This window comes from Sebastes fasciatus, chromosome 4 (genome assembly GCF_043250625.1).
Source record: "Sebastes fasciatus isolate fSebFas1 chromosome 4, fSebFas1.pri, whole genome shotgun sequence".
NCBI classification, from domain to species: domain Eukaryota; kingdom Metazoa; phylum Chordata; class Actinopteri; order Perciformes; family Sebastidae; genus Sebastes; species Sebastes fasciatus.
Genome location: NC_133798.1, coordinates 9,300,651 through 9,322,413, shown reverse-complemented (window position 1 = coordinate 9,322,413; position 21,763 = coordinate 9,300,651). Strand labels below are relative to the sequence as shown.

The window sequence follows — 21,763 nt, the reverse complement described above, 5'->3', positions numbered from 1 at the left end:
AGTTCTTCCTGTTTACGACTATTGTTTGTTCCAGTGACATTCTCACACCTGCTGGTACTTTCTCATTTTCACACCATTTTTTGGGGCTTCACTTATCACATATATCTTCAGTGTTCTGACAAACAACAACTACAGACGTCACCTGTTTTCATGTGCATGTCTGGGGTGACGCATTGTGAAAAACTTGTTATCAGGAGAAGCAAAACAAGGAACCAAAACAAGACGTTTCTCTGTGAAAGTAGCATCACAATGACTGTCGTGACCAGAGGTGTCAAACTGGTTTGAAATGCTATGGTAACACATTTGAGGTCAAGTCATTCAAGCAGCATTACAACATCACAAACGAGCACGCATATCATATTTAATCTTGTTTTATTTTCTTTGAAGGTACACTTTATAAGACTGTAAAGTGCGTAGATTCTCAAACCTTTGGGGAGGGGATGAAAGGACATAAAAATCTGGATATACATTCCGATTTTACAGACGGGGAAGTTTTGTGCTCTTGTTTTTTTATTTGAATACTGAAGAGGGGAAAGAGTTCAGACTCAGGTGAGCACCAGCATCGAGCACAGGGGGAACACAGTCCATCCAGCGCTATGACTGGTCGCCGTCACACTGATGAACCGGGGTGACGCGTTTGAGTTAGTGGGAAACATCTGCTCGGGAAGAAAAAAATAAGATCTACCTACTGCGCTTCTCAGTTGACAGTCGGGGAAACAAATTTGTGCTACTTTAAACAGATCATGCTTGTCATACTCTATAAATTACATTAAATAATAAAATTAATTACAGCATTAAAAACACATTTACATTTCTCGCACCAGCTTGCTATATCTGTGATTGTTCCGCTTTTGCATCTAAATATAAACCTGATCATCCCTGTTCATCTCTCTCCGCATGAATGAATGTCCTGCAGATAGACAGACATTTACCGTTCACCCTCACTTTTGCACATGAATGACTCATCCATCAGTTATTATGCCATATTAGAATACACATGATTGCAGTGGGCCATAGGGTTGGGCGATGTATGACAATACAGATTGTGAGACCATAGAGATTCATGACCTTATCATGTTGTTTCTACCGAGGTAGCTCTACCTTTAAAGGGGCACTTCGCTGATTTTACACATAGCATACAGAACAATGTACAGTTTACTTGTCATGGAGAGAACTACTGAAGCTCTGGAAGCAGTTGTAGAAAGACATCGGTGGCTCTGCAGGGAGCTTTCTAAAGCCTGAGAAAATGATATCACTGACATCATCAGTGTTATCTTGAGTTAGGCTCGAGACTTTGAGTATCTGACAAAACTTGAGTATTTAACTGGCAAGGAAGGCCTAATATAAGTCATTGTTGAGTTGCATTATGGGAACTGTAGAATCCAGTGTTTTTAAGCTTGGCTTATACTAGTGCTGTGTCTAAATTTGGATACTTCTGTTAGTACACTTCCATGTAGTACACTGTGTACTTGCTTGCGTAGTGCTTTAATTTTGACAGGGCAGTGTTGTCTCAAATCGAACACAGCTGCAATCACCGGAAATGACTATCGCCGCTGTTTGCTAATTAGCTAGCTACCAGCGTTATTGTTTGTGGTACCAAATCATGCTAAATTAAAATTACTTCAGGAATGAGTCCTGAAACCAGGAAATGAGTTAGCATTTTAGCACTTTCGGTTCCCTTGTCTGGAAGTCAATGGTTTTTTTAATGGGTTTTTAGTTAGATGCCTGAAACAAGGTCTGGTTAACACAAGCTGAAGAGATTTTAACATTTTGTTCTACGATATAAAATACATCAGTAAATATACGACTTGTGAATTTTCAAGCCTTTACATGTCTTTAAAAAAGGCGGTGGCTAAATGAGACTACTAAACGTCGTCACGCCGACTCGTCCGCCTTTACCGCCTCGTTGTGTATACTTGCATTCATGTGACCGTGGTGTAGTTCGTTTATAGCCTAATGTTATGTTTTTACTTCTGGCGATTACATTCACGCTTCAAAAATCTGAAAAGTGGTGCTAATTTGTGAATATCATCTTGCTGAATGAAATGTGTAAATATCATAAACGTTTGTTTGTCAAAGAGTTTCTTTTCTGCAATAATCCAAAACCTAATTGAAAAATCCCATTGGCTTTTTGTCAAGTGAACACAGGGCAATGCTAAATTCCTGGTTGGCCTACAAAAATACGTCATACCCTCTAGTGGTACTTAACTTTCATTTGTATATTGCGGTGTTCATCGGAGCAATTGCAACCGCTGCTGGAACCTCCCCTTCCCTACATAGCCAAGATGGCGACCGCTGAGGGTGAGAAGTGTCAAACCGTTACACACTCAACTTATTGACTGTTAGGTGTACACCATCCGGGTACTCATAATGCACTGGATTTTGTCATACTTATCAGTGTGAACACACTTGTGCACTCAAAACAGCGAGTGTAAGTACAGACTTACGCAAATTGAGACACAGCATAGGGAATAACTCAGCATCTGCTGCTTCGATTTTGACCGTTTTTCTGGAAAATGTACGATATCACAATACGTATTACGATATAAAAACTCTAGGGCAATCAATTTCTTCTATGGTCAGCTGCCTATATGTTTAAAACTGGTTTGATTAGCAAATGAGTTCCTTTGCTTCATAGAAAACCCACGACAGGACAGGTGCAACCAATTGCAAAGCAGACAGATCAGCTAACGTGCATCCAGAGTTTGATTCGCATTAGACAGAGGATGAATCGTCACTGAGGGATGAGAGAGGGAGATGAGACCAATCACAATCATTTTCCAACCACATGATCACTTCCCCCAGGTTTTGGGACCATCTTCTCAAGCAAAGAAAGGCAGAATACTGTAAATACTTTATATCATACTTAGATGTTTTCTATGTTATCAAAACAAAAAGTTTGGGATTGATTTTCTGTACATAAAAACACAATTGTTCCTTTTTGAAAAGAAAAGAAAAAAAACATTTATACTGCACAGGTACACGGAGTTGAGTTACAGCACCAGCAGACTTAGTTTGCTTTGATTCACATCCTGTACAGGGCGCTGTGTACGTCTGTGGTAGTCCACTGGCTCAAGAGGAGCTGACACAGATTAAGAGTCTATGAAGAGTTTGAGCTGTCCTTAATAGTGCCTGTTTTAGGGAAGTCGATCAGTCCTGAGGCCCCTCTGCTCCAGTGTTGATTGCACCAGACATGTCCTTTAGTAATCCAGCACAGCTCTAGCAGAGAAGCAGAAGTTCTTGTGTGGGTTTATGAGAAAATCCAGGAAGAAACAGGAGAGTGGCAAGAAAAGGCAGCTTATCCAGCACTGATTTTTCCACTTGTCTTTAAGATTCATGGACAGCATGGAGAGAGCGCGTTTGAGTTTTGTGCATGCAGTGCACATCTGCACGTCTTGTCTTTCACAAGCAATCCAACAGCAGTTTGCTTGTAGAAAACACACCTTTTATGAGCTATCAGCAGCAGCTTCTTGCGTGTTGTTGTCATCCATCATATTGGCGCTGCCGCCGTTGGTCTGAGGACGTTCTGGCACATCTCCCGTCACCGCCACTCGAATCACTTTCAGCCAGCGCTGCTTAAGCTCCTCGGTTTCAGCAGCAAAGTTGTGGATGGACTTGGACTGAGAGATGCGGAAGCTGGCCGGGGGGTCTGTGGGCCGGGCGCTGTCGTCCACCAAGTAGCCCAGGAGGGGGATCGTACACTGGGCTTTCACGTCCTGAGGAGAACAATCAGGGATGAAGAGAATGTCAGCTGTATGGATGAGTTTTAAATTCATATGGGTAATCAAATCTTTGCTTGGTGTTCTTGGCGTTTTACCTGCGGAGCTCCGTAGAGATAGAGCACCAGACACTCCTTCTCCGGGATGACGCCCCACACCTTCTGCCAAGGCTTGTTCTTCTCACAGTACTGCAGGAAGCCACACATGATGCTGTTGCCCGTGAACTGAGCCGCCTCGATCTGCACGGGGAGGACGACCGCAAGTTAGCACAGAATCAATAAAGCAACGCTATATCAAAATGAAGTATCATCTCCTTAAGTATGTATTTATGTATGCATCAGTTTTTCCTCTTCACCTCCAGGATGCCCTTCCTCTTGCCCTCGGCTACACGTTCTCCAGTCAGGATGGAGAAGCAGTCTCTGCAGACTTTGTTCACCTTGTTGTTATCGTATTCAAGCGCCACCTTATTGTCTGAACATTTCCAGCACACCACCTGTAAGAAAGAAGAAAAGATCTCACAGTTCCTATCATAATATACCACTCTCTTACCAAAACTATCACTACTATTTAACATCTTTAAGCATCATTTAATTTACTAAGAATATTCAGGAGTTATTTTAAGCCACTGGGCACTATTGTTATTTTATTATATTAACTTATTTCATTATTAAAAGGGACTGTATATAAGTTTTTTGTATAAACATATTTTAATTGTTTTTAATTACCAGTGTGTGAACAGGTTGTAACGTAACCTAAAAATTAGACCTTCCGCATCTATACTGTATAGTGATATTGTGGTTTTAGCTGTCCATCGCGTTCAGGCTTGTGTGTGTCTCCTCACTGTTTTGACCGATGCTCGCTCGCATCTACATAGTGCAAGCACAAGCGTGAGCAACAGAACGCCGACTGTCGTTGACTTAACGGCCACAGGTGTCACTGTTAACAATTTCTGATTCTTATATACAGCCTATTTAAAGCATATTTTGGGGCATTTTACCATTGATTGGTAGCAGAAAGGTGAGAGGTGAAAGAATACGACTGTCTCAGAGCTAAAAAAATATAATATTTTTGACAAAGTGACACATACAGTATTAATCCTAATCCCCTAAATCTATTTTAGGTGTTGGATAGGGACACTTGTGGGAACTGTTAAAGTTAAACTTTGCACCAAAATCTATATGTTTAGGTCAAACCAGTAGAGAGTAGATGTTTCATTCAAAGGTGACTATACTCATCAACATTTAGGATCTTTAGTAAAAAAGTAATCAGTGTAGAAAAATACAGGCATACTGTGTGTATTTTACTGACATCACAATTTCTTGATGTTTAAAATTAACATTCTCACACGTTTGAACCTCTGAATGTGTAAAGTTCCCTGTTGTACTAAACTTCCCTTATGGATGCTCTTTCATCCACCTACTGTATCTGCATTATGCATTAAAGTTACTCACAAGGCCGCAGGCTCTGCAGTGGTGTCTCCGCCGTGTCAGAGCATTGAAAGGCTCTCTGCACTTCATGCACATCGTCACTTCATTGTCGCGGATCCAGCGAGGGGCGCGTTTCCCCAGCTCTGCATTCTATATCAAAATAAAAAAAACATACTCCGTATGACGGTGCAGAACAGTGACAGTTTAACTGTGTGTGTGTACAGCTTTGACGTGACACTGACCGACACTTGCTCCACGTCTTTCAGCGCGTTCTTGAATGACTCGTTTTTCTGCTGGAAGATCCCAATGGTCTGCTGGAAAGCCTGAAGGACAAAAACAAACATCAAATTCTACCTTCACACATATATAATCAACTAAGAAAATAAAATGATTGTGATTGTACTGTATGTACCTTAATCCAGTCTGCCTTGTCCTGCTCCGAGCTGGGAGAAGAAAAATAAAGCCAGAATAAGCATTAAAATGTATATATGTATGCATAGCCAGAACTTTATGTGTTCCGCTTATAACAACAAGTCAAACCAACATAGCAGTTAGCTGTGGTCAAAGGGTATTTAGAGATTTACAGGATCTAAATATGAAACTTGGGTGTGCTCATTTAGGTGGTCTTCCATATATATGTGAAATTATACTGCATAGGGTACAGATTACATACAATTATACACTTCACTGTGGGAGGGGCTTGGATGTTTTTGCACTTTTTTAACAGGGTTTGCAAAAAAAGATGACCTCTTGTTGTGTTACGTATGATGATTCTGCATACCTGGCCTGTAGCTCTAGCATCCTCTCCTTCCCAGACACCTGGAAGGTGTGAGGGTAGTCCTCGTTGGTCGTCTCCAGGACCTTCATGCCGTCGATGCCGATTCGCGTCCTCACCGTGTACTTAGTCCCTCCCAGGCTGAATTTGGGAACGCAGTACAACAGCATGTTGTTGAACTGGCAGAAAAGGAAACACAAAAGTTTTTGTAGTGAGTATGGATCATCAGCGCTATTCTAGTTTAGGTTTTCTTCCGAAGGGGGCCGTCCTAACCGCTGCAGGTTACCTGAATTACACAGATGGGAGACATTTAGCCTCAAGCTAATAAGAAACCCGACGCGTAATCGCATCATCTGGCAATCTCAGTAATTGAGAGATTTGTTCATGTGCCCCCGATGTCTCCTTACACAGTGGTGTTCCCGGCTCGAAATGATTCACTTGTTTCAATTGACTTGTGCAGACTGAAGTCTCGCCTCAGCATGTTTCCCCTCATTAGATAAGAGGATGCTTTTTCTCTCACCAGGAAGAGGTAGCGCTCCATGGCCGAGGTGTTCCTGGCTGCCAGCTTCAAGATGTGCCCCTCTTTGATGAACTCGTTGGAGGGGTTGACGATATCCTCCTCCTCACCCAGCATCTCGTATATCTCCATCAGTTTCTTCAGATTTTCCTAAATGAGGATGATTTTAGTTGGGTGTTATCACGTTGAAGAGATTCTGTCTTAAAGCAAATGATTTAAAACATCTGTACTTACAGATTTTCTTATGGCGCTGTTGGAGTGAGTAGCTGCTGTGGCGATGATTTCTAACGATTCTGGAAAAAAAAGATAATAAATGTAGTAAAACAAGAATGACTCCTTGGAGTAGGCTGGGGGATAATTCAACATGATGATTTATCATCTTTCAATGGAAACGTATTGTGATGAAATCATATATCGAGATATCGTGATACACAATTATGTTGTCTAAATTTATAATAACAAGCACACACTAACTCAAATTCCTCATTCAATCTGATCAAACTCTGTTAAATCATGTAAACATAATCTGCGTATTGCTAGAAATATTTATTAATTTTTTCTCTATAATTTCACTTGAAACCGTTATGTTCCTTTTGCACTAAAGTTCTTAATTAAATGAGAAAATACTAGTTTTTTTTATTTGTCAAGTGTTTAATTCACACAGAGTATACAAAAACAGGCTCTGTGGTTATTTATAGACTATTTATTTATTTATTGACTTACTAGAAAACATGCTATATCATGATTTATATCGTTATCGAGATATGAAATTACCTATATCGCGATAGAAGATTTTGGCCATATCGCCCCAGACCTACCTTGGAGAGGGGATTATAAGTATTTGGACTTACTCTCTGAATCTCGCCGGTCAGGGTCGTCCTGCGGCAGCTTCTTCAGATAGTCTTTCAGCAGCATCTCGTAGCGAGGGACTCTCTGCACGGGCTCCAACATGTGATGCTGAAGCGTCAGGTTGCCACAGGCCTCTTGACTCTGTCCAAAAAAATCAGTTATATAAATTAGGCTCTGAATGATATATTGTAAAACCCCCTCTGTAAAAACCTTCAGAGTATAGATAGGAATGAACCTGGAGAGTTTGGTGTATGTAAATGCTACTGAAGTGGAGATTTCTGGCTCAGAATATAAGAAAAACCTAATTTTGAGAGAAGATGTATTGCAAAATGCCATGCATTTTGCAATACACTACAGGTGAATAGGGTAAACAATTTCAACTATAGATATCACCATGAAACTTCCCCAGATGATTACTTACATTAAGACACTTCTTTTTTGTATTACAGGTTTTCTCAAATTGTATGTTTAAATATGCAAATGAGGCATTATCTGATGCTAACTTTTGGTGAATTTAGGAGAAATCTACAGACGCAAATAGACAAAGTAGTAAAATAAACACCAAAATGTATGTTTTTGACATTTTCTTTCCACTAGTCTGAAAGATGACATGTTATGGAAGAAAAATAGCCCAAAATCTCAAAATTGACCAGTGCATGAAAAACAATGTTTTGTCCAGTCTGGACTTTGGCTCCCAGTACCTGTATCTCCTGAATGATGGCCTTGAATTGAGGCGAACGATCAATCCACTGCTTCAGCAGCTCCATGGCCTTTTCGAAATTCTTCACGTACTCTGCGTACATCTTGAGGAAGGGTGTGAGTTTCTGCAGAATGTCTCCGAGGCGAGGTTTGGACGCCCTGCAGGGAGGGAGAGAAGGAGGTAAACTCGTTAACCATAATGTGGCAGTTTGCATTTGTTGTACCATTTAATTTTCATCATCCTCATGCTTATGTGCAGAGTTGTGGACTCGAGTCACATGACGTGGACTCGATTCAGACTCGGGTCACAAAGTTGATTACTTTAGACTCGACTTGACAAAATCAACAAAGACTTTCAAGTTGACTTGGACTTTCTCACCAATGACTTGTGACTTCACTTGTGACACACTTCACATACTTGATACTTTCTCCTTAGCCCAAAGATTAAAAAGTATGTTATTTGGGAGAACATTACTCTGTTTGCCCTGCTACCAGCCAGACCGGTTCCCCTGTCTTCATCTAGTGCGTCTAAAGTGAGTTATTCTTTAAGGTTTAGCACTTTGATAATGCCATGTATTTGTTCACTTACACACATATTTTATTTTTTGTGTTTAAATATGATCTGACTTTGAGTTGATAATTATGATTAAAGTGAGTAAATGCATGTGCAATGCTGTTTATGTCAAGCATCTCCCTCTGTTTTGTGTATTTAATGGAGATACACCATTTGATGATATTAAAGGGGAAGGTCATCTAAAATAAAGTCCCTTTTTGGTGGAAATATCGGTCCCTAATTCTGGTTACCTCATGTCCGATGCTTGGGTGTCCCTATACTCCAGACCTTGCCGATTAAGTCACCTAAACAGGTACGTTACTGAGCGCCAGTTGGAAAAAAAATTACCAAAGATAATTTTCTTTGCGTAAAAAAAGTATACAGTGGTCAACAAAAAACAAATTGCAGTATGCAAAACGTATGGGTCGAAAATTACCAATGGAGAGGCAAATGGCATTACATTTAGTGAAGAGCGCATTATGACTTGTTAAGGACTCGAAACTCAAGTTTAGGACTTGGGACTTGCCTGTCTTGAATCAGGACTTGACTTGGGAATTTCCGTGTTGTTCAAAAATTTCAGACAGAGATTCAAATTGGCATTACATTTGGTGAAGAGCACATTATGACTTGTTTAGGACTTGGGACTTGTCAATCTTGACTACGGACTTGACTCGGGACTTGCCTGTCTTGACTTGGGACTTGACTAGGGATTTTTGTATGGGTTGAAAATTACAGACGTACGGCATTATATTTGGTGAAGAGCACGATATGACCTGTTTAGGACTCAAAACTCAAAGTTTAGGACTTGGGATTTGACTAGGGATTTGTCAATCTTGACTAAGGACTTGAGTGCAAAGACTCGAGACTTACTTTTGACTTGCAAAACAATGACTTGGTCCCACCTCTGCTTATGTGTACATGAGTTTCACCTTTTCTTCATCAACAGTAGCTTTATCTTCAGTGTTGGTCTCAGTAGAGACGATGTGAAGACACCTACAGTTTGATACAGAACCCTGTTGCATTTATTGCCATCTAACTGCAGGCTAAAGCTCACCATTCTCCCATGCGTTTCTCCAGATCTGGGAGCAGAAACTGGCTGTGAAATGCGTGGATGGAGACGATGTTGGAGAAGATGTTCTTCACTACGTCCACAGGGAACGTTCCTTTATTCGCCTCCTCCATCAGCTTGGCACAGAATAGCTGAAACCACAACACAGAACTGGTAAGTGGCAAATAACTGTGAAGAGAACTGTGTAATGTACACCCTTTACTATGTCACATGGTCAAAAAAACAGAAGCATTCACTGAGTTCCTCACCTGGTCCAGCAGGTTGAGTCGCGCTACGTAGGCCTTCTCTGTATGCAAGAGCTCGCTGGCGATCTTGAACAGCTTCTGTTCGTTCGTCTCCTGAAAACAGAGGTTACATTAACAGGTGTCTTTACATGTGTGGCGATCTTAAAATAACGTGTGAAAGTGAGTTTATTCTGTTGAGCTAGACAGTCCGTATTCTGCATAATGACCGTTTCAGTCCAATACTTCTCTAATGATGACTAATTGGCATTGGCATTTTAAAATGGGGTATTAAAAGCTTTTCTACACACAGCGCCTGGAGTTCAACTGAGGTGACTGAATAATGCAGAAGTGTGCGACAAACTCTCTGAAGCACATGTATTTGTTTCAGCTCGCTATCCCACAAATCACTCTTTTTAAACAGCCGTTAGAGGGAGAATAGCTGAGGAACAACATTATGCATTTCCTGCATTTAAAGACGACCCATTATGCTTGTTTTCAGGTACATACTTGTATTTTGGGTTTCTACTAGAAACCAAAAAGCCCAGTCTGCTGTGATTGGTCAACTAAAGGAAACTCTTCAGAACTAGCTTTGTTTGAGGGCGTGCCAAACTATAGGCAGGTATTATGCAAATGTGTTACTTGGTGACATCACCACGTTACAGAAGAAAAGGCGGGACTTCAGACAAGGCAGTTCAGGAGCAGTGTTTCTGTGGGGGAGACTAACTCCCTTTGGCGTGGGCTTTGTAACTTTGCAGACCTTTTACACAAAAAACTATATAGCACACCAAAAAACTATATAGCACACTAAAGGAAAGGGGAAAAACAAAAGCATGATAGGTCCTCTTTAAATAAGACAATGTTAACTGTAAATCATGCATTTATCGTACTGCTACAGCTTCAATGCCTCAGTGACTTGGGTGCTGTTTGAGTGGAGCCTTGTGTTAAACCCTGTTTCACTGTTGCTGCATACAGCAGCATGTAGCACTGATGTGTGTGGTGGCCTTAACACTGGGCTGCTGTTGGGCCGGGCTGCGGTGCAGCAGGAGCTCTCGGAACAGGAAATGAAAATATGGAAGAAGGGAAACGGCACCAAATCAAACAAAGACACAGAAATGTCTAACAGAGCTTTGTGTGAGAGGCCAATTGGTGTGAGGAACTGTAGCCTCAAAGTTCACTCAACAAAACATCCCACACAAAGACTGATATAAATTGTGTGTTTTTTGTCGCACGCCAGGACAGTTCACCACCACAGTGACCATGGCAGCAGAATATTTCACACTATATATAACCAGCAGTAGTCTTATTTTTCTCAAGGTGAAGGCTCAAATCTTTTTTTAATGTTTTTAAAAAAATAACCAACATACAACCGATACCATGCATTGTTAAAGATGAAACCAGTTGTTCCCTATCTGTGACTTCCTGACCCCTCAGAGAGAAGCAGTGCGTACTTGGGGCCCCTCTGCATGTTTCAGATGTCTATGAGTTGTTAGCAGTTCCACCAAAGAGTGAAACTTCTCAGATGGTTTCATTTAAACGACTGCTCGAGCCCAAGAATTGTTTTAAATATTTCACATAAAATGGAAATATTAGAAAAACAAATCTCTAATTTTGTGTTGCAGAACTAGCAGTTGTATCTTCTTTCCTACCTCATCATTCATCTCACGAACCCTCATGTATATCTTGTGACCCATTGAAGGGTCCAACCGGAACCACTGGACTAAACTACCATCTGTCTGCAGAACACATACTTTTACTTTAAAGGGGAACTCCATGAGCACATAGCACAAACAAATGATCTGATCAGAAATCTAATAATTGGAACAAAGCCATAATCCAGATTGAATTGATCAAATACCTTGACTGGCTCTTGGTTTTGACTTGTGAACATGCAATGTCTCATGTCCAATAAAAGAAGTTCATCACCAAAGTTGAGTTTCAACATGTCAAAGCTCCCTCTCTAGTCAACAACACCAGTATAAATAAGAACATTTCTCTATGGAGCAAATGATAGCACTGCTCTTCCTCTCCCGTACCATCGAGACCGTTGTTTTCAGCACTGAGAAGACAGAGATGATTTTGAACCTGAGATATTTATAATCTGTAGACAACAGCGGGCTCCCACGGGGGAGGTCGCTGAGGCACGAGCTCAGCTGCTCAGGCGTTGGACATCTGTTCGGCCTTCGCAGAAAATAACCCCTCTGAGACACACACACACACACACACACACACACACACACACACACACACACACACACATACTCCCTTGTAACTCTACCCTTACAGTGTTAGAGTAACCCGGGGTTGAATTAGTTCAGATGATTTAATTGTGCTGAAAGCCTAGAACATAAATAAATGCTGAGCGTTTGTCTATCAGAGACTGCAGAGTCAGACGGCTCCGTCAGGCTGTAAATATATAACACAAAGGATCACTTGGGTGCAACAAAGTAAACGTACCTTCTGGTCGGTGCTCCCTTCTTCATTCCTGTGCTCACTTTCTATTTTAGTCCCACTGTCCTCATTCACAGTGTGGCTTTCTGTACCAGTCCTCTCTGTGTGTTCAGGTGAATGATCACCGCTCTGTTCCGTGCACCCCATATCTCCGTTTACCAGTCCGTCAGTCTCTGTCCTCAGACTCTCATTGTTCCTCTCCTGGTTGTCCTCCTCGTCCTTGTCCTTGTCCTTGTCCTGCTCCATCTGAGCTAGCACCCCATTGGCCGCCGGTTTGGGGTCATCCTGCGGCGAGGTCGGCCCGGAGGAGTGGTTCTCCCGAGTCCCGTCGGTCTCCGTCTGCCTCTGGTAGGCGCGGTGAGCCGGGCTGCCGTTGGACGACTTGCCGATCTGTTTGTGCGGCGAGCCGTCTCTCTTGTTCTCTGTGCTGCTGGAGGGAACAGAGGAAAAAGGAGGAAGTCAGTCAAGAGCACAAAAAGAGATTAACTAACAAAAAAACATTTGAGGAAAAAGAAGTAGAAGAAAGATTACAGCAGTCTGTTCAGTACACTGCTCAAGCCTGTTTATCGGGGAGTGTGGGATATGTCGGTAAGCAGAGAGCTTTTGCACTTGAGTGTGAGAGTTAAAAATAAAACTGTGGAGATGCACAAACTTCCTTCTGTCTTACGAGGCTGCAGAGAGCTGCAGAGGAAGTGTGTGTGTGTGTGCAGAGCAAAGACGGAACGGAGGTACAGTAATGAGGCACTACGCTATTCCCCAGAGGTAGACGCTGTCCTACTTCCAAGGAGAACCAACATTATACTGTATATTGTACTGTAACACGTTTTCCATTCTTAGCTTGAACATGAATGAAATGAAAAACAGTTTGCATGAGACAATTTGAAATCCAGCACAGGAATGGAAGCTAGATTAACACCAAAAAACACACACGCATGCATGCATGCATGCATGTACAATGTCACCATTCAGCTGCTCTACATCCTGTACCGGCAGTCAGTCCAGCTGTTTCCCTGTAAATGAACCCTCCAGACCTCCAGTCTTACAGCTGCTACTGTATCTTAGCTGAGTTTTGCTGATTTCGCTTCTCCTGTAAAGCTGGTCACAAATAAATCAGATCTAGGAAAAACAACTAGAACATCAGCGTTTCTAACAGAAAAGAAAGAGACTATACTATACATATACTGTATGATCTAACCTTTACTAGTGCAAAAAAAAAAAAAAAAAGTCAGCCAAGCAGGTGATTGTTTTAGCTCCGTCGCGCTGAATGTCACTGTCCGGTAGAAACAGGAAGTATGTATAAATAGAGGAACAACAACAGGCTGGTGAAACACTCCACAAATGAATCACTTCTGGGCCGTCGGGCCACCTAAGTGGGTGAAACAATACCAGCCATACATGTATACATTCACTTCAGAGGAAGACTGAGTAATACCACGATTAGCTGCTCAGAGATACACTTTAATACTGTTTTCAGAGAAACACACACACTTTGGTGCAGTTCCTCTTTGCATATAAATAGCACAGTAAGTGCTCCGGTACATGACATGAGTTTTAAAACAGGCTGAACTAGACAAGTATTAAGAGCAGCTTCACTTGCCATGTGGCGGCCCTTTAAGGAAGTGCCATGTGAACCAGATTAGTATATTAGTAGGCTAATTCTGTTTCTCAGAAGCTGGGGGCCTTTCTCTTCTTTCTGTTGTGAGGCCACTAGAGGGCTAATCCCCAACAGCCCCGCAGAGTCTGAATGAAAGAGATGCAGCCGATCGCTCTGATTAACCTCACTTCAGTGCTGGGAAATGTGATGAAAGGTGTGGAGGAAGTCTGGTTAGGTTATGTAATTCTATCTTCAAGGTTCTTTATTTGTCAGTTCCAGCAAAGCAGTCCTTGGCAATGAAAAGCTTTGGTCTCAGGTTACTTCGACAATGCTCATAAAATATGTTTATATATAAAAGGGAAAATCACACAAGTAAAAGTAAAAGCAAAATAATAATCTAAGGCATAAAATGGTAACACTTCATTTTACAAGTCTGCAAATGTCATGATAATAAGGTGATAATTAGGAATTACTGACAAATTACCCCAATGTTTACCTCAAAATGTATTGAAAATGACTTTATTATAAACATTATTTAATAATTATATTCTGCTATTTACCAAAAGCTGGTAATTTATTTAATACATTTCCAGGAAAAGAATACAAAGTTAATTGATATGCTTTATTTCCATGTCTGCTGATAAATAGATAATAATTAGCAAATGACTCTCTGAATCATGACATTAGCTACCAGGTTACATTTGTGTAGGCAATAAGTCACACAATGGTAAGATTTTGTCTTCTATTAGTTTTGGTTATCCACATCTGATCAAGAGCAGCACACAGCCGCTTCTCAAGCCTAAGGGCCCTATATTAACAATTATATGCTTTTTTTTAGCATATAATGTTTATAATAAAGTATTTTTTGATAAATGAGGTAAATATTGGGGTAATTTGGCAGTAATTCCAAAGAAATTTCAAATGGGCTACCTGCTATATCACCTAATTACTATGACATTTGCAGACCTGTAAAATGAAGTGTTACCCATTAAAAAGTGCAGTTAAAATATAGGGCTTAAATATAAACATTAAATAGTAATGTCAATTTGTAATTTTGTGGAAGACCGTATTTCAGATGGGAAAACCGAATGTAAACAGGATGCAGTATGTATATGCACGGTGAGAAGTAATATATGTAGGCTACACAGAGGTGTAAACAGGAAAGCATGTATAGAGAAATAATAAATATGTGTGTATATATATATATATATATATATATATATATATATACACAGAGGTGTAAGAGTTTGTAAAACAGTATATAAAGGTACAGTGACAGGCCAGGGATGAGTTGGAATACGAGGCGACAGACTGAAGAGAGTGAAATCTGAACGGGAAAGCTACTGCTGAATATTTTTGGGCTCTACTGTATGAGCAGCTGGGACAAGGGCACCATTGTTGTGCTTTAAATGGGCCTCTCTCGCATAGATGAGGCTGCAGCTACAATCAAAACTTACATGACTTGTAATAAAACAAGATGTGATGCACAAAAAAACATTGGTATGCCCTGTAGATACTCGTTCAGCTGGTAAGAGCTTGTGTAAAAGCAACAGAGTAGTTAAATCACCAACAGGCAACACGATCAAAGTACAGGTATTAAACGTTGAGACAGTCAGAGAGATCCTACCTCGTTCTCCCGGGCTTCACCTCGCAACACTGCTTGCCGTCCCACAGCTGAACGAGGAGCCGTGTTCTCCCTCGCCTGTACAAATCTCCTTTCATCCCTCTGCCTAACGCTTGGCTTGTGAAGCACGGGCTAATCTCAGCTTGTTTTCTGTCTGCGGCTCTCGCCTGGGCTACTATCAGTGAGTCAGGCTGAAGACTTTAATCGAGGGACTTCTGCTTTTCATCCCTGAAATAACCGGCATAGCAGACGTTAGGAAAGACAAAGTTTTCCGTCACTGTGATTACGACAGCCTGAATGAGGTGTCGGTTTTGTTACAAAAGCTATTTTAAGTGACGCAGATGGAGTTATTCAACCGATCTGTCATGGTAAAAGAAAAAAACAAAACGCTGTGCCAGTCACAGGCTGTGTGATCATGTTTTGAATCAGCGGAATTTCTCAAGTGAGAGCAATAATGAGGAGCAACTTTCACTGAATAATATTACAGATGAAATGAGTAATTTCCTCACACAAATCCTGCAGTCCCAAACTTTTTTTTATACCTTCCTTATAGTCTGTGAAGGGGAAACCACACACACCACCAGTGAGTAAAGAGGACCTACCTGTTCTCCTCAAAGCGGCTGATGAGGTCTAACACTTTAGAGTGTTTCTCCCTGACTTTCTCCCGGTTCACAGCCCCTCTTCCTCCTCCTCCTCCTCCTCCTCCTCCCTCCATGCCCGTTTTTTTTAGTGGTGGTTTCTGGATGTGGCTCAGCGGGGACGTGATCACCGTCACCGGGCTCTGGAGATGTAGTGGCTTTGGAGGCACTGCAGAGGAAAAGTTGGAACATTAGAGACTTATCTTGGGATGCTGGTGGATGCAAATGATTTTGTATTTTTCTGTCACTGCAATGTTGATTTGGACCTGCAGGGGGCAGTATAAACTACCCCAACTGACACCACACACAGGGCTGAACTGTATTAAAAACCCTAAATGTAACAAACAAGTGGCCCAGCTCAGCGTAGAACAATTGAGCAGTTTCTCACATACATGTTAGGAATCGAATTCCCTGCATGATTTACAACAGCAGAAAGAACGAAGCTCGGTCTCTCGTCTTATCTGCGTAGAATGATTTACTCAACTCAAACAAAAGAGGAACGAGGCTCAGGGTTCACTGATCCCAGGCTAATTTACATAACTCTATTCATGTTTTCACTGTTTCCCTGAGCATGTGTGGAGTCATGTAATATAAGTCCTCAATATCAAAACAGGAGAAAGGTCACAATCCGCGTTCACATGTGAATCATAGATCGCTACAATTGTGTTCACCACTGGCCCTCCCACTCTGCAGTGTTGTGGCTGAATCGTTGTGAGCTGTCATTGTGTACCTTGTGGTTTAGACTGCAGCCGAGGCTTGCAGCTAGAGCTTCTTCCATTGACCCCTCCCCTGCTCTTGTCAGTTGACCCGCCGCCGCCCGCCCGACTCAGACACGCCAGAACACTGGGTGGGTTGCTGTCCTCGCACGCCGGGCTACTGCCTAGAGCTGAAGGACACACAGAGAGAGAGAGAGAGAGTCAGCATGACCGTTACAACAATTTCTTGTTCACAGTCAATGAAATGAGAGTGATGATACAGATTATGACAGACTCTTGATAGGCCAAAAACGCTTCATGCAAATATTGACAACATAATTTTTTTCCCTTAGACAGAGGGCAGTATCGAGGTGGCAGGAAATGAGGGGCGAGAGATGGTGAATAACAAAGTACAGGGCCCTGTCGGACTCAAATCAGGACCACACAGACACCAAACAACACTCATTTTAAAGGTCTCATTGATAACATTTTTATGTAGCCGAAAAATTTGCAAAAAATAAAACATCCACAGAACTTTTAGAAAGGTGCCGATTTAAAAGTATGGCTTTTCCTAAAAAAATAAAAATATTACGATTGTGAATTAATCATTTTAAAAAGTTTGGCGGGTCCTAAATTCATTTTTTATTTATCTCCGTAGAAAATGTCTGACGTTTGGTTCCCACTTCTAACAAGGCTTGTGAGCCAATAGTATAAAGATGTTGGTATCATGTGGTATCTCTGGGTCGTCAGTGTGGCAAAAACAAATAAATGGCTGAGTTTGACGGTAAGCGCTCGGCTTCCCTCCGGTACCAATCCCAAATGCTGATAAAAGGAATATGAATATTTATAAATATGTGAATATTCACTGTGAGTCTCACTCCACTCGACCATAATATGCAGGTTGTGCAACAAACTGGCAACCACTTGTTGTGAATTAAATGAAATGGAACGGGCAGGGAGAATGCAACATCTAGTGGCTGAATGTTATCAATGTTATCAATTGCACCCTTAAAGCTGGAGCAAATATGATTAAAAAAAAGTTATTTTTATAAAACGGTCAAGCTGGAGCCTTGCTGTCTCTGAGCAGCTGTCAATCACTCGCAAACTCCGATCAAACGGTCAAACTTGGCAGCGCTGATCAAATATAAATCAATATTTTGTTACTGTAATGTCTATTTTTATTTCATCCGCGCTGCCTAGTTTGATCGGAGTTTGCGAGTGATTTACAGCTGCCTGTTGAATGAACAGCCGATAGGAACGCTCTCCCTGAAATGACCTGCGATTGTCCAACGTCTGAAAACAGAGCCATGAGGAAGTGGAGAAGTCTAGTTATCTCTCAGAACACTTGAATTACAATATGCTGAAAGGTTATTATGTCATTTTTGCCCAATGATGCCAACAACATTCTGCCTACTGCAGGTTTAACCACAAATATTTTGGGCATGTCTATCATTACAAACTCACAAATGACAGCACTGCTATACCAATATATCACAACAACAACAGTGCATTGTTAGATACACGGGCACCAGCACCGGATATAGTATCTCAGATGATAGTGAGGCACAACTGTATCCTTTCTTTATTCCAGACTTCTTATCTCTGAATATGTTTGTCTTTCTGGCAGTTCAGCACTTTGCTATTTTACGACAGTATGAAGTTATTTAGAACTTTCCAGTTGATGTAATACTGCAGCCTTATGGATATGCAGTGTTGTTTCTGAATTGACCTACAGTAAGTGGGATTGTAGTGGCAAATTAAATGTTGTAAACACTGGAGTTCAAGTGGATAAATGTACTAAATGAACACAGACAGATGCCCAGACCGAGCCGAGGCATCCTGATGAATTCTGTGCTACAATTTAGAATTTTGACTTTGAAGGCTGTGAATTATCATCGAAAACTTTCACAGCCTTCAAATGCTTTATTCAATTCACAACAGCTCAAAAGAAATGTCAAGGCCTGAGGGATCACTGTGGTTTTACTAAAACAAACTGTGTATCCCATACATTATCTCATCCCTACTGACAATCACAGCGTCTTATTCATACACACGGCTGTATATACTGTATATATTCACTACTGCAAATATGCTTATGATAAACAGCTGCGGGGTAAATATTAAAGAGTGTTAGCCAGTTCAGTTGATTATCCAGCTAATGATCCAGCTGATGAGCAGCTCCGGCGAGGCTTCTACCCAACCAGCTGGCTGCAGATGGTACAGCATCAGTGTTTGGATAGAGCAGACAGACTGATTTAATGGAGCGACAGACACAGACTGGTAGTGTTTACAGTAGCCTGAAGACACCTCTCTCTGACCTCACAGCACACACACACACACACAATCGTGTTTCCATTACATTAGAGGACATTACATTGACTTGCAATCATTTCCTGGAGACTTACCCTATCGTTAACGGCTACTTGCCTAGGCCTAACCCTTACCCTAACCTTAAACCAAGTCTTCACCCTAAAATGTAATGATATACATTATTGGGACGTGCATTTTGTCCCCAAAAGGAAGACGAGTCCCCACAATGTGACTGTGTAAACAGATTTATGTCCCCACAATGTGAGAAAAACATACACACACACACACACACACACACACACATGCAAGTGAAACGTGTGTACTTAGGCAAATCTCCATATATGGTACTACATTGCCAGGAGCCAGTAGGCGCTCTCATTATTTTACAAGGCATTAGTCCATTAGTTTCCATTTAAGGTGGTCACTTAAATTGGTGTGTGTGTGATTTAACAAGTGGCACTGATGTATGGTTTGGATGCAGAAATCGATGTAGCTTTGCGCTTGGTTAACTTGTAAGGATAAACATTGTATGTAGTGGAATAGCTGTAGAGTGGCGCTTAAAGGACACAGACTTACACTTCCGCAAAAAAACAAAACTTCCGACTACTTGTATTTGTATCTGTTCTGTTTTCAAAGTCTACAGTGCACGGACAGAAAAGTCTGGTCCTCCTCTGCTTGGCACTCTGTGATGCTAATATGGAAAGAGACATTTTCCATCCCTGTAATATAAATCATTGATAAGAGGTCTTAATTCCTTGATAGACATGTCTAAAAATAGATCCAACTAAAAGCATCTGTACTTTTAGAAGAAAGATTATCTGAGCTGAAACAATTAGTCGATTAATAACCCAGTCGCCAGAAAAAATGTTGGCATTAGATGTTTCTGCAAACCACAGATACGGTGAATGTCGACATTTCTGAACCAAAAATACGTTTCATATCAGCCTCGTATCATGCTTGCAGAAACGCAACGCTATGGTTAACATTGTGAAATGATTAGTTAGGCTTAGGCAACAAAACTACTTGGTTATGGTTAGAAAAAAAAGATCATGGTTTGTGTTCAAATAATAATGTAAACATAAAAATGCCACAAAACCACTATTGTTAGGTTTAGGAAAGAACTATATGATTGGGCTTAAAACTACTACATTTGTACAGTGAAAATGACACAGAACGTTGTGAACACAGGACACAAGCGAACAGCTGATTGTAACGTGATGCACAGGACACGAACGGCGGTCTCCTGGATGAAAGTCATGTTGGTTTGACCCATCCACCTCCGCTCCCGCCTGCCCGTTGTGTCTCTTTTTGCTCTTTAAACTAGGTCACTTGCTCGCTCCGACCAAATGCAAAAAAGTCGCCATTCAACGTATCCCTGGTTTGCAGAAACGTCCAACGCCAAAATTTTTTCCTGGCGACTCGGCTGCAATTAAAGGTGCAGTGTGAGTGTGTAGGATTTGGCGGCATTTAGCGGTGAGGTTGCAGATTGCAACCAACTGAAACTTCTCCCGTCCGTCAAGCATGTAGGAGAACTAAGGTGGCCGCAAATGGCCCTATCTAGAGCCAGTGTTAGGTTTGTCCGTTCTGGGCTACTGTAGAAACATGGCTCCGCATATTGATATAAAGATCTCATTCTACGGTAACGAAAACACAAATCCTTCACACTGTTCCTTTAATCGATAACTGTAATCTGAAACTTTTTTAATAATTTATTAATTGTTTAAGTAGTTTTTTCAAACAACAACACAAAGAGTCTACAGCTAATAGAAATACCAAACATTACCAAGGTCCAGCCTCCCACTCGTGCTGCTTTTCTTTGTCTTATGTGATAGTGAATTGATAGATTTTAGGTTCTGGACTGTTAGATGACTATTCAAAGATGTCAGCTTGGTCTTTAAAAGATTGAGATTTATTGTAGGTATTTTTCACTTTTTTTTTTTAATAGGCCAAATAATTAGTCGGTAAATGGAGAAAATACACTTTATAATTGTTAGTTGCAGCCATAAAGTATATGAACAACTGGGAAAAACATATGTACTAAATATGTGCCCTACCCTTCCAGATGCAGTTTGTTTACTGACATTTTACTACTACGTGCTTGGGGCCCCATATTTATTTTCCTTACAGTGATCTTTATCTTACCAATCCTGAAACAGAAAGAGAAAAAAACAACCACAGAATCACATAGTCACAGTTTCTATTTTTACAGTCTGACCGTAATTAAAGACAACAGCTCTAGCAACTGTCTGACTGGAAAACGGTCCCACGCTGTGTTCAGGAGGGCAGACTTTCTAAACACGGCCCCGAAATTACCAATCAATTCTGCAGGCGGCCTCAGGAATTTCTCTTGATTATGTGCTTGGCTTCCCCTCGTGGCCACATTAAGAGATCATAAGAAAACATCCAGCAATAAGTTATGCACCATATTATACATAGTGTTTAGGGCTAACAACAGTCTCTGCCTGCAGATTGTGCTCCACATAACGGCATTTATCCCGGAGGATTGCAGGGGGTCCACTCTCCACAGCCTGGCTCTGTCTCCTAGGATTGTTATTAACTGTGTCAAACACCAGTCCCTCAGCTGTAAATCACCTCTGTGCTGTAGGCTTTCACTTGAACCTG

The 21,763-nt window shown here is 41.3% G+C and overlaps 1 protein-coding gene across 10 annotated transcripts in view; it reads right to left on the bottom strand.

Moving 5' to 3' along the window:
- Nucleotides 1-355: 355 nt before the first annotated feature.
- LOC141765681 (FYVE, RhoGEF and PH domain-containing protein 4-like) overlaps nucleotides 356-21,763 on the bottom strand; it is a 65,189-nt gene continuing 43,781 nt past the window's right edge. For 6 of the 10 annotated variants that reach the window (XM_074631842.1, XM_074631845.1, XM_074631847.1 and 3 more), the window contains 17 exons: nucleotides 16,867-17,022; nucleotides 16,101-16,305; nucleotides 12,287-12,710; nucleotides 9,857-9,946; nucleotides 9,594-9,739; nucleotides 7,989-8,145; nucleotides 7,290-7,428; nucleotides 6,673-6,731; nucleotides 6,442-6,588; nucleotides 5,928-6,100; nucleotides 5,559-5,589; nucleotides 5,389-5,469; nucleotides 5,171-5,296; nucleotides 4,075-4,212; nucleotides 3,818-3,958; nucleotides 2,210-3,716; nucleotides 356-1,373 (listed from right to left, as the gene is read on the bottom strand). In XM_074631842.1, the coding sequence (XP_074487943.1) occupies nucleotides 3,447-3,716; nucleotides 3,818-3,958; nucleotides 4,075-4,212; nucleotides 5,171-5,296; nucleotides 5,389-5,469; nucleotides 5,559-5,589; nucleotides 5,928-6,100; nucleotides 6,442-6,588; nucleotides 6,673-6,731; nucleotides 7,290-7,428; nucleotides 7,989-8,145; nucleotides 9,594-9,739; nucleotides 9,857-9,946; nucleotides 12,287-12,710; nucleotides 16,101-16,305; nucleotides 16,867-17,022 (2,483 nt within the window). In that variant the 3' untranslated portion in view covers nucleotides 356-1,373; nucleotides 2,210-3,446. Of the gene's footprint in view, nucleotides 1,374-2,209; nucleotides 3,717-3,817; nucleotides 3,959-4,074; nucleotides 4,213-5,170; nucleotides 5,297-5,388; nucleotides 5,470-5,558; nucleotides 5,590-5,927; nucleotides 6,101-6,441; nucleotides 6,589-6,672; nucleotides 6,732-7,289; nucleotides 7,429-7,988; nucleotides 8,146-9,593; nucleotides 9,740-9,856; nucleotides 9,947-12,286; nucleotides 12,711-15,501; nucleotides 15,694-16,100; nucleotides 16,306-16,866; nucleotides 17,023-21,763 lie in introns of those variants that run through there. The other 4 variants (XM_074631849.1, XM_074631850.1, XM_074631851.1 and 1 more) reach the window with 3 other exon arrangements.